Here is a 19,109-nt window from a genome sequence, read left to right as displayed (position 1 = left end):
GACTAGAGTTCAGGATTTGCAGATTTGGGACTGTGCATCTCTACCTAAACTATGCTATGGATTTTGTCATTATTCAGAGAGAGGTAGAAAGCAACAGAACATCCTGTGCAGGAAGCTGCCATCATCAAGCTTAATTTTTTGCAATTTCTAAAAACATAATATTTAGTTCATATAAAGAATTTGGACAATGAATTTTTAATTATAAAGAATAATAATGTAATGGTAACCCATGGAACTCCCAGCTGATTGATGAATGAAAACATTACATGTATTCTCTGGCCTCTCCTTCTAGAGGCAAACAACAGCTCACATTTTTAATTCCACATTGTATGTCTTTTAGGACTTACTGTTTATTTCTTTCATCATTGTTTCTAAAATTCATCAAGGTTATTGTGTGTCAGTGTAAAGCTTTGCTTCATTCATGTTCGCTACTCTGTAACATTCTACAGTGGGCTTACGCCACCATTTATTTCTTCATTTTCCTGCCAGTGGACATTTGGGTTGATTCCAAGGGTTTTGTGTTTTGTTTTGTTTAGTTTTTTGGCTATTTGGCTGTTGCTATCAATATTAATATAATGTTCTAGGATGTAGCACTGCATATTTTCTAGTGGACCTGTTTCCCTGGGAATGGAAATGCTAGGTGGGAGCTTATATTAACATGCTTTCCAAAGTGGCTGTATAAATTTTCATTCCACCGTTGATTTACAGCCTATCCAGTCCTTGGTATTGTAAGTCTTCTTAAGTTTTTCAGTTTAGTGGGTGTAAAATGATATTTCATTGTAGTCTTAATTTATATTTCCTAATTCCCCATAAGGGTGAACATCTTTTCATGTTTATTAGCCAGAAAGTGATTCTTACATGAAATGCCAGTTCATCTCTTTTGATCACTTTTCTATGAGATTGTTATTATTTTCTTATTGAGTTGTAAGTATTCTTTGTATATTCATATATTATGAAGTTAGTCCTTCATTTCGCAACCCTCTGAAAACTCAGTTGAAAATGGGTCAGAGGGACACTAACTAAAAATGGGAGACTAGTTAGGAAGCCCAGTTTTTTCTATTCCACAGTCGTTGCATCATAATAACTTTACAAATATATTTAATGTTTTTTCTTATGTCAAAAATAAATACTAGTAGGGCAAATGGAACCTTTCTCAAAGATTGTAGAACACTGGTTTTCCTTCTCACACTACGTTCCTCTAACTGACTTCTAAAGAATTGACTTCTAAAGAATTCTTCATACATAAACTGGGGTTACTTGAAATTTATCTACATGTAGGTGTTATTTTAAATGAAACTGTAACATGCTGATCAAGTTAGTGTCAAAATAATCTACAAAATTAATGCCCTTTTTCATCTACCTTCTCTTAAAACACGGTAGATGGTTGGAAATGGATATTGTTGTCAGCTGCTATGGCCATAACTGTCTTCCTGGCCCTGGGCATGGTAATATCCCGTGTATGACATCAGTTGTGCAAGTCTTCCCCAAACTGAAGTTCATTTTCCTTAAAATAAAGTAAGATATTACAATAGCTATTTATTTAGCACTTATGGGCTAAGTACATAAAGGATTTCAAATTTAATTTCTAATCCTTAAAATATCTTTGTAGTGAGGGTGTTCTTATCCACAGATGGGGAACCTGAATCTCAGGGCGGTTAAATAGAATTCTTGAGATAACTAAGCCAATAAATGTCAGAACCCAGATCTGAAACAGCTACACTGGTCTCTGGAATATTATCATTTACACTGCCGGGAACTTTCATAAAGTGAGCTTATTACGTGCTGAAATGTGTGTAGATATATCTCATTTAATTCTAAAGCGCATCCTTTGAAGTTGTGCTATGCAGAGATCCTTCTTACTCTGGAGGCTCCATAATATTTCTCTTCTATCTGAGGAACTTCTGACTTTATACTTCAGGTAGTGAAAGTTGTCTTCATATTTTTTTCTCAAAATATTTGCATCGATTGATATGTAATACAAGTGCCAGTTTTCCTTTCCCTGTAAAGGGCAATCTTTAATATTATTAGGAAAAAGGATGTAATTTCTCTCTCTGTATATAAGAGAAAGATATTACAGTTTCAAACATACAGTACTGAACAGGGATTTTTCTACTTTTATGAAATGGGATTTTGATTAAAACATGGCTTTTCCAGGGTCCATACATCCCCTCAAACCAGCACACTAAGCAGAATGTATTATTGAGCTATGTACCTCACTGTGCCATCTCTCAGCATCACAGAGTCTTTGCAGAATCTTTGAAATTACCACTTGAAATTTCTTCCTCCCACCCAGGGGGGTTGGAGAGTGTGAGTGCACATGCTTGCATTGGCAGTGTTGATTCCATTTTTTTTTCCAATAAGAAATTGTACTCTAATAGGTTTCTATACTATATGCCAGGGGATTATGGGCTTAACTTTAGTGGTTTTGCACCATTGCGGTATAATTTTATGAGGTGGCAATTTATAATGTATGAATCTAGTAGTTTTGCTTCAATAAGGAATTGGTATTGAAAAATTATCTGCTTATCTCTTGCTTATTTTTTCTTCTTTCAGTTCTTTATCTTTATGTTCTGGAGATCAGGTGGAGATTGTTTAGTCAGAACTCTACACGAGTACAAGCAATAAAATCCATTATCAAGTACTGGTAGTGAGTGATTGTGTAAGTTCTCTAGCCCTGAATTTAAATAGACCCTCTATTTAAAATGGTTAAAGTATAAGAATCTGCTAAGTTTGATATTGGTCAGCATGCTTCCTAAAATTCATATATCAAGAGGCTTTTATTATTTCCAAAAGAAAATAAATGCAATTTCCATTTATGGGGCACAAGCTTATCCCATAACAAAGCATTCTTAGCAAGCTTACGTGTCTTGAGACTAGGATGTTTGATTAACCCTGAATGATTAGTGAAGTCACTTTTCTCCAGCAGCATCATCAAGTGTTTAAATGTCATCATTTATTATTTAAACATTTAAACTGCACAGATGGAATCAATGGCCTGGAGAGGAATATTTGTCTTCAAAAACAATTCTATATGTTTCAATTCTGTATATTTGAAAATCATTTTAGTGTATATTGCAGAATTGTTTTTCATTCCTGCTTTCCTAATTCCTGACCCATGATTGAAATGTCATAAATTTATAATGAATAAAAAATGGAAGGAAGGAAGATAGAAGTTCCCTTTGTAATATATGAATAAATGGTTTTAAAACTTTCTACTAGGGCTGGCCACAGTGGCTCAGCAGGTAGAGTTCTCTCCTGCTGTGCTGGAGACCTGGGTTTGATTCCCAGTGCCTGCCCACGCAAAAAAAGAAAAGAAAAAAAAAGACTTTCGACTGCCTTTTTTTCCATAAGGCCCTTTACTAGAATTGTATGTTTTTCAGGATTATAATTGTATCATTGTGTTGATGAAGAGTCTCTCTTAAATCTATATAACGACTTCTCTTTGTGTTTCTCATCTTAGGAAAGGAGGGATAAAAACCCTGTAGGAAGGGAATTGTTTTGCAACCTTGGGACTCAGAAACCAAGACTTTAAAACCTTTAGACAGCTGGGCTGTAGGAGATTGGCCACATTTTCCCAAAAGAGTCCCTGAAGATGTAGTGGATGACAATGTAGACCTACTATCATTCCATTAGTATACATTTGTTGCAATAATCTATTTTAAATAAAAAATGTATCTTTTTACCCCTAGGCATTCAAATGAGGAAAAATATCTATTCAGATATGTTAAACCCAAAGATTAGGAAAACACCAGTTAGGCTGATAGCAGATTTTAACGTTGAATTGAGAATACGTGGATACTGTGGGTGCACGCAGTCACCTCTTTGCAGATCTTGGCCAAGCTAATAACTAATTAATAACTAATCATTAGTCTTTCAGGGAAGATCCTAAATTTAGCTTCCTTTATTTGTAATTTATACAATTCTGAATTTCCAGTTGAGGACTCCATTTTCTAGGATTCCGGTTTGCGGTACCAAATTTTGACGATGTCTTGATCGTATTGTCTACAATGGAAAAAGATTACTTTAGTGTGTCATTTATCCAAGGGGAGGGGAATGAATGTGTAATCAGTACTTCAAATGTCACATTCTTCTATTCTTCACTGTGGCTGCTATTAATCCCTGTTCAAGACAGACTTGCGTTTTCTTGAAAAATCAAAGAAAACCTTTTATATTCATGCTAAATTAATACTTTTTATTATATTTTCCTACCATGAAAAGCAATAATGGCTGAGCATCTTAGTTTTTGATACATTGGAATTCATATAACAGGGAGTAGCCAAGAAAAAAAAAATTCTCCCCAGACATTTGCAAACTGTCAGCGTGACTTCTCTGGCCACAAAAGATGTCTTTTTATGGAGATATTTTATTGTAATTTCAGAAGGTAGTTGTTAGTTATCTTGGCTACACATCTTTAGCACATCTGGGAAGTGTTCACATGAAGACATTGGATAAAAGCTATGTCTGGTGGACTGAAATTGACTCTGATATTGAAAAGACTATAAGGACATTCCTTACTACTTGGCCTAATCCAACAAAGGCAGCTTCCATGGGGGAGCCTTGTCAAGAATTCATTTTGATTTGAATAACCAGTACAGAAATCAAGCTTCTCAACTGTGGTGGAATTCTTTCAGAATGGCTTAATGTGCTTTTAGGTCTTTCCCAGACTTTTATCCCAGCTATTATAGGTCTGAGACCGTTATTTATAACCCAGGCACTAGCATTTCCGACAATGGTCCTCCAATTCCTCTGAGTTAAAGGGATTTGTAGAAGTGACTCCTGTCTGAGCTGGGACTGTTATACCCCATCTCAGATTGGGCAAACCACTGAGAATGCCCCAAGGCCAGAGGGGACATAGCCCTGGCCTGTCATCCCTCCAGAAATGTTTCAGTTTTCTCAAAAATAATATCATGCAATGGGCTCACTTAAGCAATGGGAATTTATAAGCTCATGGTTATGAGGCTAACAGGAAGTCCAAGTCATGATGTCATCAAGGTGTTGCTTTCCTGCCTGAAGACAGGCAGTCTGGGGCTGGCTGCAGGTGATCATGGTCTGTGGCTCTTCTGTCACAAGCCAGGATACGTGCCCTTAATAGGATTAAGACCTGTCCTGATTGGGTTGGGCTAACCGAAGTATTATCTCATCCAAAGGTCCTACTTACAATGGGTTCACACCCCCAGGAATGGATTAAGTTTAGGAACATGTATTTCTGGGATACATGCAGCTTTAAACCACTACGGGTCAGAACTTGATGTTTGACAACAGAAATTTGTCCTGCTGAAATTAGAATGACACAACATCTGAAGGTTTTGTCTTTGCCAAAAACTATAATGTTTGAACCAGGGTAGAATTTCTTTTCCACCTTAGTTGAAGTTGAGATCCACTTTATATAGTGGAGGGTACACATGGTTTGGGGTGAATTCATCATATTAGCTCACAAGGTGTTTTTCCAAGGAATGCTTAATAGCAGAGAAAAATAGGGTTTACAGGCAATTTATCATTTATTATTTTTGTCATTTACTCAGTTGTGCATTAGGAAATTTTCTGTATTTGGTATAAAGCAAGATGATGTGTACAAAAACACTGTGTAACTTGTAAATTGTTCCATGAGTGTGTAATATAAGTGCTAACAAGAATAGCATCATCTAACACCTGTAGCACTTATTCCATTCCAGGCATTGTTCTAAGTACTTTGTGCATTTTTACCTATTTAATCATCACAGCAACCCTATGAAGGGTACTATGAATATTCCATTTTACAGTGAAGGAACTGAGGCATAGAGCAAAGGTTCCTCAGTTAGTGTGTGGCATAGAGGGGATTTTAACCCAGGCCATGTGGCTTAGGTTTTGGGAACAGAGATATAGGAGCCCTCCTTCTATGGCCTTCTAAGTATCACATGGTTAGAAAATATGTGGTTCTAACTAGGCTGGCACAGATTATAAGAAGACTGTTGCTTATCTAAGTTTGATGCTTGTGAATCTGATGAGGACCTGTGGCTTTTATTTTATATGCTTATAGAGAATTTGCCAATTATGACATATGCAGCTTGTTTAACTTCGTATGACACTGTTCTGATCTAAGGTCATTTGTAAACAGCTTTCTTCTGGCAATATAAAGGGCATCTTTTTTTTTCTTAACAGAATAACACAGTTTTCTATCATTTCTCCTGTTTTAAAAAATAAATAAACTATTGTTACTTTATCTCTGGGGTGAGTCCTTAGAGTATTGTGATTAAAAGGCTCTCTCACAGAAAGTAAAAAGTTAGCTGAATCACAAGAATCAAGTCTAATCTCATGACAGGTTCTCTTCTAGATAGCAGCTCTTGAAATTTTTTAGAAATTATGTAATTTCAAAAAAAAAACCAACCTGGACTTTCACATTTGTCAGCTTTATTCATTACAGATGTGCCAACTCTGTCTCATGGGGTTAGAATGAGAAGTAATACATTGGTCTTTAGCAGGGGTCATGACTAATACAACAAACTGGGCTGCCCTTAAAGGAAATTTGGTGCTTTAGCTGCTTCAATTACTGTGATCTCACATTTTTCTCCTCAACTCAAGACTTCAATCCCATAGTTTGTGGATCTGAAAGTTCTCTCATAATCTCTCCTTCTGCTATGAAGATACACATAGTAAAATAAGGAGATACACAGTAAAATCCTGTTCACATCCAAAGATATGCCTTGTTTTCTTTATTCCTTACTTTGTGGAAAGATCATTCCTTGAACAGAAGAAATTAGCTGACTCCAAAGAGTCTTCTCTTAAAAAAAATGATGATTTTCATTCTTTTATATCTTCTGTAGGTGTCTCACTTAACTTTTATAAGGAAGTAGTATTGTTTTATTGGTCGAATAAGCTCTTTACTTCACTCTTTCTTCCAATACTAGTCCTTGCCTTTACTTACCTGTGTGAATAAATACTAGAGGAAGAAAATTTGAAATGTGAAGAAATAATAAATGTCCATGTTCTAAAATATAAGTATCAAAGAAAATAATGTTGCTACAGGATAAGCAACTCCAGGCACTTTCAAGTTACTATTAAAGGTCTGGGCACTCTTATAGGATATGACATAAAATAGGACATATTTGTTGGGCACTGAGTCTGCATAAGACAGAAGACAGCTCTGCCCCGGTGATAATGTGGGTTAGTCAAAGAGATGGATGTAAGGCCTCCTCAGAGTTGATGGGTTCTTCTTATACACATCAGTGGTGAATATTATATATCTCACTTATTGAACCCCTTAGTATAAACACTCTGAGAGGAACCTTATATCTTAATCACTTAGGATAGTGCCTAAAACACATAGGAATTTAATGAGTATTTGTGGGATGAACAAGAAAGGTAGGGAACATCCATTAATAAGATGGAAGAAGACCATTTCCTGCAGAGAATGTGATGAGAGCAAAGAGAAGAACTTAGAAAGCTGTGGTTGAGAAATTGTCACATTTTTCAGTTCAGTTGAAATGTAATGCACGAGGGCACTGTTAAAGGCAATTGAAAAGGTGCCAACAAATCATTGGCAGGTTGAGGGGTTAGCAAATAATTCCCTAAGTTTGGAGACTGTTTTGGTTTGCTAAAGCTACTGGAATGCAATATAACAGAAATGGATTGGCTTTTATAAAGGGAATTTATTAAGTTACAAGTTATAATTCTAAGGCAGTGAAAATGTCCACATTGCAGGACCAACAACATGATACCTTCTCAGAGGAAAGATTGCTGGCATCCAGGGTTCCTCTGTCACGTAGGAAGAAACATGACAACATTTGCTGGTCCTACGATCCAAAAAATGCATACATGCATTTTTTCTCTCTCTTTCATGAAGGACTCCAGGGAAGGATTAAGACCTACTTGAATGGGTGGGGTCGCATCTCCACGGAAACAATCTAATCAAAAGGTCCCACCCAACAATAGACCTGCCCGTACGAGATTGGGCTAAAAGAGCATGGCTTTTCTGGGGTACAACATAACAGCTTCAAACCAGCAGAACCTAAGCTACCAGAATGAGTTGACCTCTTCTGAAAATAAATTGAAATCAAGAGGAAAACATGTTTAGAAGAGAAGGAATATTTCATTTGGACCATGTTTAGTTTTAGGTGCTATTAGCAGCTCCAAACATAGATATGGACTCTTAGAGGAAACAGAATGGGAAGTTCAGGGAATGGAGATCAGAGCTGGAGGAAACACATTTGGCAGTCAGACCTGCAGATGTGGTTTGCTAAAACCAAGGTTGGATTAAATTGCTGATTTGAGGAGGGAAGACACAGAGAGGTGCACAACAAGAGAACTGAGGTATTAGGGTGGAGGTGGAGCTGAAGCCAGGCAGGGGGAAATGCCCTGGATTTTGCAGCCAGAATTGAGTTGAGGCTTCTTTCTACCACTTGTTAGCTGCATGAACTGCAGCCAATTACTTAAGCTCTTAGGCCACAGTTTCCTTATCTGGAAAATGGAAAAAATGCTTCAGTAGTTGTGCTAATTTAAGTATTTTAAACAAGATTCTTTTAAATGGCATTTTTAAATCATTCTTTTCTAGTAAAATAATAACCAGTTAAAGATTTTTAGATTTAAAAAATGAAGATTTCGGGTTGTCATCTATGTTTTTTATCTGTGTAACACACAATGATATTGCAAATATATTATTTTTAAAAAATGTCTTGTAGTCAGTAAAAAATATAAGACGTAGGAATTTTTGTATTAAATGTGTTACAGACTAATGCACTGTGTTCACCCCACTGTCTTCCAAATAAAGCATCTTGGAATTTAAATGTGATTCATTCTGTCTTATCAAGCTTAATTATTTGAGTACTTGCCATACACCTAGCACTTTCTAGCTCTTTTTTTTTTTTTTTTTAACATGGCCAGGCACCAGGAAATGAACCCGGGTCTCCAGCATGGCAGGTGAGAACTCTGCCTGCTGAGCCACCATGGCCCACCCTCTAGCTCTTTTTAATTAAGCTACTACAACTAATGTTTGCTTTCCAGTTCTTAGGGTGTTTTTTATTCTGTATTTTCTTTAGGTACCCCTACTATTCTTAACAATTCTGGGACTCTCAGCTTTTGAAACAACCATAAATTTATAGCATTCATGATTTTTCTAGTATATTCTATTGAAAATAGTATATGTTATTTCTGGGAGATATCAATTTCTCATTATTTTATTGGAAGGGATTAGCAGAGTTTTGCTTCAGGAGGTATTATGCGGTATAACATTTATTTTTCCAGGTCCCAGCATGATCTGTAAAATGCATTTTAAACTGATGTTTTAATAAATTGACACTTTTCACTTTTATTAGAAAAAGGACACAGTAACTAACACTTAACTTATCCTTTATGTTAGGGTAACACATTAAGAAAAATACTCCTAAATCGATACTTTAAAGGCGATTATGGAGTTGGTATCAATGGACATCTATCAGGAACCTATGGTAAAACTGCACAAGCAGGAGGTAAGATGTCATTTTTTTCTCATTTTAGGAGTCTCATGACATATTTTCATGTTAGTTTTTTATGCTAGTATTTTACTTAAAATGGCATAATTTTTTAGAGATTCATTTAAAAAGCATTAAAAATCTATGTATAATTTGGAGTTCATTAAATGACTGATTTGAACATTAGAATTGTATTTGCTTTTTGACTTTAGAAAAAAAAATTTAATACAAGTTTCTATTATATTTAACTGTGTGAGTTGATATGAATAAATGTTCTTAAGGTTTTTATGCTAATGATGTCTTTAATTGAGTCTTTTTTATACCCTAATCATAGGGAGCTTTTCTGGACAAGATTCCGATAAGATGGGGATATCAATGTCGGATATTCAGTGTCTCCTGGATAAAGAAGGTGCATCAGAACTTGTCATAGATGTCATAGTGAACACCAAAAATGACAGAATTTTTTCAGAAGGCATTTTACTTGGCATTGCATTGCTCGAAGGAGGAAATACACAAACGCAGGTATCTGTTCATTATTTGCTATTTGTATATCTAATTTGTTTGTCATAGAAACTAAAGGAAAGTGCCATTTTTCTCTAGTTTCTCATTTTCTTTATACATTTTTTGAGTTGCTGTAGAAACTACAGAGCTTCACAAATTATCCAGTAAAGCCAAACATTCCTTAGAAGCATTCTTCCAGCCATTGCATCAGAAATTCTGATTTGTTTAGGGAAGTTTTTTTAGGCTGACTTCCAACAAATGAAAATAGCGCTTTGACTCATCTGAGAATTAAACCTACTAATTAAATGAGATAATGTACATAAACCCAGCACAGTGTTTGGCATTATCGCAGGTCCCATCAGTCTCTCTACCCTGCCAATGCCTATATACTTTTTTTCAGAAGTTTAGAACAGTAACTTTACTTGTTGACCCACAGTATCCTATACTTCTGAGTATAATTCTATTATATTAAAAAAAAAGAAAAAAAAAATGTGCTTTCGTTAGTGAATTTTTCACTGGTGGAGGAGAGGAAGGCATTCATTCATTTATTCACTGAGCTTAGATGGAGTGATTTGAAAGTCATCTTTCATCTGTCATGCTCCACCGCAACAAGCAGTATGCTCACTTGCAAGCAGGAGGCCAGACTGCTCTTTCTAGAAGGCACACTTTTCACATTGAAACTCCTGCCATGTTGCCTCTAAGTTCCTCCACACCTAAGGTGAGGCATGCTGCATGAACCTGAGAGCTGGGACATGTTTCCAGAGAACTCGTTTCATCCTTCAGGACCTGCTGCACAGTTTCCTGCCCTTTCTAGGCTCGCCTTGGTCAGCAACTGAAACTATGTACAATAAATTAGAAATCCCAGAATCCAGTTCCCTATTCATGGCACATCTTATAACATTAAAAAAACTACTGTATTTTCCCTCTAATTAGCCATCAGAGACATTGAGAGTAGGAATGTCACTATATGACACATCCAATAGTTGGTAGCTTTAGGAATAAAGAACTTTTGAAGAGAATGGCACAGTGACCACAGAAACAAACACACAGCCAACTCTGAAACACTGAAATTTCTTAGTTGGAAAACCAATCTTGAAAATTCTCCTGGTATTGAAGTTGTAGCATAAATTCTGAGGGAAGTTGGGGAAGGGGTGGTGAAGGGATTTAAGTGAATTTTCTTGGAAATAGTCTTGTACTCTACAACAATATTTAATTGGAACCTTCCAAAGAAATTGTCTAGGAAACTAAATAATGTTAGACATAGACTTATCCAGAGAATGAGAATAAAGGATTTTTAAAGTTAAATTTTTCATTTTGAAATAATTTCACACTTAAAACAAGACAGTTGCAAAAATAGTGCAAAACCACTAAAGAGAACTCCAGTTTACCCCCTACCCAGATACCCAGGTTTACCAAATTTTAACATTTGCTACATTTGCTATATTATTCTATCTATCTATCTGTTTGTCTGTCTATCTATCATCCATTTGTCTATTTGTAAACATTTGAGAGTAGTTTGGGTATGTCATGCTCCTTGAACACTTAGTACTTCCATGTATATTTCCTAAGAACACAGATATTCACTTATATAACCTCATTAAATACTGTTATCAAGTTCAAGAAATTTAATTTGATTTAGACTGTAAAATACAATCTATAGTCCATTTTTTTTTCAGTTGTCCAAATAATGCCCTATTTGGCATTTTCACCTTCAATATTAGAGCCAGTGTGAAGGATTTTTTTTTTCTTGATAGAAGCAATCCTTGAGATAACAGTACTTTCTATGTTCCTATATCTGGACCACTTAGGGTCAACAGATGTGCATCATCTTTCACCCCCAAGCATATTTACATATATAATTTGTTCCTTATAGCCCATCACAACTAAAACACCTTTCAGTCATTATTTATATGAAGTGTCTCTGGCATTTGTTGCTTGTGACTTCTTTCTTCTTGAAATCTTTTCTGCCTAGCTCTACCACTCTTTCCAGCTTCTCCTTCTACCTCCCCATTTCTTCTTAGCCTCCTGTAATGGTTCCTCTTTCTCTATTTAACTCTTGAATCCTTTTATCTCCCAAGTTTCTTTGGGCTTTCTTCGGTCAGTTTCCTTGGCCTGATCTCATTCATTTCCACATCTTTAACTTCTCTAGGTGGATGATTCCCAAACATAAGTCAAATCACTCACTTAAGTTCTAGATCCTACATCCAGTTGTCTTATAGAAATATTTATTGGGTTGTCCCACTAGTACCTAAACTCAGTATGTCTCAAATGTGAATCCATTATTACCCCCCCATACCCACTGTCTCTCAGGGACTGGCACTCCATCTACCCAAGTTGCTTGATCAGAAACTAAAAGTTAGCCCTGACCTTGAGTTCCCTTCACCCTTACTCTCTTGCAAACATCTTGTGATGACCAACTTCTTTTATTATACCCCCTTAACATCTGTCCTGTCCATACTCTACTTTTGATTGTGGCAGCTCCAAACTTCATTACAGATACTTCATATCTGTACCTGGACTGTGACAAATAGACTTTCAGCAGGTATTCTGTTTCCATCCAGTTTTACCTTTCTTTAAACCATTCTTTATGTGACTTCCAAAGCTATGTTTCCAAAAAAACATGTTATTTTCCTTTTTAAAATCTGTCACCTGCCCTATAAAGGCTAACTCCCGACCATATTCTATAAGTATTTTCATTATTTGATCCTTTTCGATTTCCTAATTTTCATCTTCTATTGTGCACCAGTTACACTCAACTCTTTGTTACGTTATTTCTCATGCTGCTTTCTCCTCTTTGAGAAGTCAACTCAACGGCCTTCCATTTTAAACCATTTTTGACTGTCCCAATGACAAGCATTGACCACTCATTGCTATAACTCCTGCCATAATCTAAAAATGTCTTTAATAGCATCTCTGCTGCTTTATTGTGACTTTTTATGTGTCAGGATTTACTTAGTAAATTGAATCCTTAACGGCTGAGACTCCAGGTTGTACATTTTTGTATGCTTTGTGTCTGATGCCATATTTGGCCCAAATCAGGGGTTTGATAAATATTCAGGCATCTCTCTATAAATGAATCATCCTAATGTAACTCTTCCTCATTCACAAAGCCTCCTTCTCTGGCCTGGGCCTTTGGCAGCCACTCCCTTAACTCTCATAGGTAACTCTTGTTCCTTTAATATTCACCTAGTACTTAGCGTGGCTACCTTGTTTTGCTGTTTATTTCAATTATTACATTCTGCTTCTCCAATTAAATTTCATCCTCTAGGGGCTGCCTTGGCCTTCCTGGCGCACCACGCAGGCGCAGCGCCTGTGCCAGGCCGAGCAGCCCCGCAAATAAAAAAAAAAAAAAAAAAAAAAGATTTCATCCTCTATATTTTGGGCGATCATGTCCTGTTTTTATATCTACATTGCTTTATAGCAATTCAACAAATATTTGTTGATGAAACGACATTGTTACTTTTGTATACAAAAACCTTCTTTTAAAATGGGTAATAACAGTCTAGTTTACCAGCATCCCCTATCAGTTTCCTAATTTATCTACATCCTTATTTAACCCAGATGTTGTGTACTTCTGGCTCTAAGAGTCCCAGATAAGGTAAACTTTGATTATTCCCTGCCCTGTAGCAGGGGGTTATATTTGCACAGTCTTCTCAGCTTCTAACATCTTGCTTTTCTCAGTTTATGGATTATCATGACACTCTGGTTTCTATGGTACTGAGATATGAAATTCATCCTCTTCCTTAATTTCTATCCTCCTAAGGGTCAATTTATGCGTTTAATGTATTTTATTGAAGATTAGTTGTAGGGTGAGGATAGAGGAGGTACTTATGTTACAATTTTCAATTGAACACAAATAATAACAGTAATAAAAACAATATGATTGACATCACTAATGTACTGCATCTGAATGTGGTTAAAGGGGTAAATTTTAGGATGTATATGTGTTAAAAATAATGATAATGTCAACTAAATGCCAGGTACTCTTCTCAGCATTTTAAATATATTAAGTTGGTGAATTTTTACAGTAGTCTGTGAATTAATTCATATCATCATCCCATTTTATGGATGAAGAAACTGAGCCAGACAATTTAAGTTTCTCGCCCAAGCTTGCACAATTAGAGATAGAGCCAGAATTTGAATCCCTGCATTTGGCTCCAGATTCTTCACTCTTAACCATCAGAAGATTCTCCTTTGTAAATATAACTTCCCTACTTTCTCACCAATGGGAAATTTCACAGCTGATTCACTCTGCATCATACCCTAGCTTCACCTCTCCAGTTCCTCTCTCCACTTCCCTTCTGTGCCCCACCCCTCATTTCAATGTCCCTCCTTCTTGAGGATAATTTCTGTTTCCTCATCACCCTTGGCTCCTGCTGAAACCTAAGTGTTTCCCTGTATACTCTGTGCAGCATAGGTAAATATTTTCTAAATAAACAAACAAAAAATACATATCTTTAGTAAGAGAAGTCCTTAGTCTACCTATTGTGATCACATAAAAATATATAAAACATACCTTTCATCTCCACTAAAATTATGCTGCTCAGCTTTATAGAGCCCTAGTTTTTAAAGGTGTGTTCTGTGTAAGTCATTTGTGTTTTGCACTTAAAAGGTTACTTTCTAAATTCAGTCAGTTATAGTCAGAGAACCTAGATTTGAATCTTAACTCTACCACTTACCAGTCATATGATATTGGGCAAGTCACTTAATTTCACTTAGCCTCATCTTGTTAATCTATAAAATGGAAGTAAGAACACTCTACATTCATCACATGGTTGTGCTTAATGAATCAATTCAGATACTGTATGTGAAATAACTTAATAATTTATAAAACTTAGAGCTCCGTGGTTCCTATAACTTCTTCTTTAATCTACTGGGACCCCCTTCCACCTTCTAACCTCTTTCTACTGAAAATATTAGCGTTTAAGCATTAGCTTAATTTGTGGGACCGCAGAGGTTTGTTAATGCTGCTAGTCAGTCCTTTGAATTAACAGAACCAGCTTGACCACCTCACTGTGGTTGCTATGGTTACTGTGACTTTTGGCCTGCTACCTGGCGGGATTGCAAGCCCTCTGCTTAAGAGCTTCCCCTTGTAGGTATGAGCAAGCTTCTAAGTCTTCCTAAAACACTCCTTGTATATGCATTGCAGCTCCTAAAATTTCAAGGCTAACAACCATTTGAAGACCCAATGTCGTTAGAGTCTCACCTATAAGTCCCAGGCCCAGTGGGTCTTGGCTCCAGGCATGCCTTTAGAGAGGCATTTGTGTTTTCTATATTGGGTTCTGGTCAGTTCTACTTGATCTAGAAATCATTATTTTTTGTTATTTTCCTCACATGGTCTCTCATCAATGTTATATAACTGTTTAATCATTATAATTTCCTGGATTCTTATCTTTATTGATTTTTTTTATTATATTTCTTTTGTGTTGTATCTATCCCACAATTTTTAGTACTAATAACTTATCATTTCTCCATTCCTTTCAAATTCTCTCCTCTCTAGATTGTATAACCTTTCCTAGCTCCTACTTCTTCTCCTTGATGCATCTGTAAGGCCTTAGCAGACAATGGTCAGAGAAAGTATTCTCAAGATTCAGTATTTCAGAACTTTCCCATCTCACTTAGATATTTTATCATAGTTTTGGTGTTTAATCCTTGTCTACGTCATTATTCACCATAAAGTGAATTCATTTTGGGGTGGGCTTGTCCTAGATCCCATGCAAAGGGATGTAGCTAATAAAGCACCAAAAGACCCGGTACCCATTTATCAATGGAATCCCATGAATTGAATGCCATGGTAACTCATTCAACTTTAAGTGTACTATAATTAGATGTACTATAATTAGATGAAAAATAAATCTTTCTAACCCTCTATAAACACACGATCATTGGATTAGTAGCTATTTTCCATTCTAAGATTGTAAACACATTAATGCAGGAATTATAATTGTTTATATTTTTGTTCTATTCCATATGTGTGCTAGCATAGGGCTTGGCACATAGTAACCACTCAATGAATATTCTGTTGAATCAGTGCATGACTTTAAAATTACTTAAAAATCAAAGAATTCTTTATATACAACTTCATACAGTACCCTTATAAATCTTATAAATATATAATCAGTAAGGATAAATTAAATAACATTTGAAAATATGTTGGATTTTGGTGGAAAATGCTAAGTAAATTCAAGCTATTATTAGTACACATTAAATAGTAAAAGAGACTGGCAAAAATCTGTCAATTTATGAAGTGATAATGGATAGCACAGTAAATGTATGCTTTTATCTATAATGCTTATATTTATTTCAAGCGTAAAAATACCCTCTTTCTCCTCTTGGGTATTTGATACCTTAAAATATGTTTTCTTGCAGTATTCTTTCTACCAGCAATTACATGAACAAAAAAAATCAGAAAAATTCTTCAAAGTTCTGTATGACCGAATGAAGGCTGCTCAGAAAGAAATTAGATCAACAGTGACAGTTAATACCATTGACTTGGGTAGCAAAAAAAGAGACGATGACAATGAATTGATGGTCTCTGGTCCACGAATGAGAGGTAAAGAAGTATTTGAGTATTTAGGAGAATAGAGTGAGGTAAAAGTTTAATCTCACTAATCTTGGCCTAATTAGTTAAACTGTGGCTCTGAGCATGGTGTTCCATCCTTAAATTATTATGGTCGTGAGATTGACCCTGAACCAGCTCCGCAGAGCCAAACTTAAAGTACGCATATCAGTACAAAGTGACTACTGACATTGAAAATTGTGATATGGTGGTAAGAAACAACTGCCCTGAACCTTTTAAGTATCCATGGGATTTAAACTTTAAGAACAGAAGTTACAGCACCAAACTCCAATGAAAGATTCTTGGTTTTTGGAATGACAAAGGCATCAGTGTCTTAAATACAAATGGTAAAGATATTAACATTTAGAAGTTTGTCATGTTTTTCTCACCTTGTATGTTTGAACTCTCAAACACATATGAGAGAGACACGAACCCTTATAAAATTGGCTAAGAATTAAGAACTTTTTTTAATGTCCCATTGCAAATTTAACTTTTTAGATGCTACCTCAAATCTTTATGAAAATTGTTCGACTTCTTGTCAGATGATTTTTAATTCACTTGCTAGATAATTAGGGACCCGGTTGACTTTTTTTTTCTAATTGGCAAAAAAAGTTATTCAGAAATATAAGAGTACTGCTTTATTTTCAGTAAGAGATTCGTCATTGCATTTAAAAGAGGGAATGAAAGGACAATTAACAGAAGCTTCTTCTGCAACATCCAAAGCATATTGTGTATATAGAAGAGAAATGGATCCAGAAATAGACATCATGTGCACAGGACCAGAAGTGGGAAATGCTGAGGAAAAATCTGCGGAGGAAGTAACCATGAGTCCCGCGATTGCCATTATGCAGCCGATACTGAGGTTTCTTCAGTTACTCTGTGAGAACCATAACCGGGAGCTGCAGGTATTTAGTCTGTTTTGTGATCTCAGCCAGCAAGGGTATTCAGATCAACATTTGAAAGGTGAGAATGTTGGATTAAGAGTAATTAAATTCAGATAAAACCAAAGAGTGGTTTTGGAGAGATTATCAATAAAACCACTGCAGCTCTTGTAAAATGGAAAAAACAAAACTTTTGCATCTAAGCAAAGAAAAATGAAAGGAAATTTCCTTCATACATGAGAAAATCAGGGTTATGCAATTTTATTTTATGTATCTTCAAATCAAATCTTTTAATCTCATTCAGCATGAAGTAATACTGGTATTTTGGTATTTGTTGAGTTAGGTCATATTTACCTCATGTATAACTCTCATGGTTTTATAGATGTCAGGGGCTTTCATCATTTCTACCACAATTTACATTTCTTGAGTTGGGATACTGAGTCTATTTGTGTGTCTTCATTAGGAAGAGTTCATATAGAAAAGCATTTTTCATAACAGTGAAGGTTGATGCCTTTGTAAATGAATGTAGTCCTGGTCTTACATTTTCATTCAATAGAAAGATGCGCTTAGAGGCGCCTAAGAAGTTTGATGGGGTTTTTTTTGTTTTTGCATTATTTGTATATACTGCGTATGTCACCATGGACAAGCCACATGAAAGGTGAAATAATTGATTGACCTAGATGAGTATGTTTACCTGAAGAAGTTCCAGTCAACAAAGCATCTTCAGATAAGACACACCGTCCATCATGCCGAGTCATCCATGCCACTTAAGAGCATTGTTGGCTAAATATTTATTAATGAATTATGGTCAAACTAGCTGAAATTTATGTAGGTAACCCCAGGATCTACATTACAGCCCCTAACCCCAGAATTTTAACTGTATAAAACAAGTATTCCATGTTTCTAAGAGCATATATCTAGTCAGTATTAGAAAGATGACAGAGTAAAGTTGTGTTCCTTGGTGAAGCTCTAGAATGCAGGTGGTCTGTATTGATAAAGAGAGGATTGATTCATATGTATTAGAGTAAGTATCTTCCATGGGAATTAAAGAATGTAAGATGCTTTGACTCATGTAGCTCACCCCATCATAGCTGGAGAGGGTTGGTGGAAACATTGCTTCCAGAGGGATGATATCGGATATGGTCCTATGTGCTTGTCCTAACCCATCTATATCTGTCAATGTACAATGTACAAAAATTATATATATCATGTAGTACCTGATCAAACATTTTACTGATGGTAGTGTAGGATCAAGCAATGTAATAACCGCTACTTATAAAATGGTTTTGTTTTAATAATATACAATAAATGTAAATTTTTAAAAATTATAAAATAATACATTAAATTAAACAGTAATTCATGAACTAAATATTTTTTTTAAGTTTCCCCCTCTGATTATCCTTTCCTCAGGCTGATTCCCCAAATGAAATGACTGTTAAGAGTTTGTGTTTCCCTCCAGGAATTTTTATGCACATGTAAGCGTATAGGTCTATAAACTTTTTCATAGAAAAACACATTTGGGTTTATACTATATGTAATGATCTTCAACTTTTTACATTTAATAATCTTATCAGTAATATATACTATAAAAGATCTTATTACTAAATTGCATATTACTAGATTATGTTTATGTTAGTATTTGTGGAGATAACTCTTTTTTTTTTTTATTAATTAACGGAAAAAAAGAAATTAACCCAACATTTAGAACTTATACCATTCTACATATGCAATCAGTAGTTCTTAACA

At 35.5% G+C, this 19,109-nt stretch overlaps 1 protein-coding gene across 5 annotated transcripts in view; it reads left to right on the top strand.

Annotated features, from left to right (window-relative positions):
• Positions 1-19,109, top strand: part of ITPR2 (inositol 1,4,5-trisphosphate receptor type 2) — a 521,104-nt gene that overhangs the window by 350,464 nt on the left and 151,531 nt on the right. For all 5 annotated transcript variants that reach the window (XM_077170358.1, XM_077170362.1, XM_077170360.1 and 2 more), the window contains 4 exons: positions 9,332-9,440; positions 9,757-9,944; positions 16,293-16,476; positions 17,131-17,387. In XM_077170358.1, the coding sequence (XP_077026473.1) occupies positions 9,332-9,440; positions 9,757-9,944; positions 16,293-16,476; positions 17,131-17,387 (738 nt within the window). The remainder of the gene's footprint in view (positions 1-9,331; positions 9,441-9,756; positions 9,945-16,292; positions 16,477-17,130; positions 17,388-19,109) is intronic.

The sequence above is a fragment of the Tamandua tetradactyla genome, chromosome 7, assembly GCF_023851605.1.
Source record: "Tamandua tetradactyla isolate mTamTet1 chromosome 7, mTamTet1.pri, whole genome shotgun sequence".
Classification (NCBI taxonomy): Eukaryota; Metazoa; Chordata; class Mammalia; order Pilosa; family Myrmecophagidae; genus Tamandua; species Tamandua tetradactyla.
Note: the sequence above shows the minus strand (reverse complement) of the source record. Positions and strands in the feature narration are given on the sequence as shown.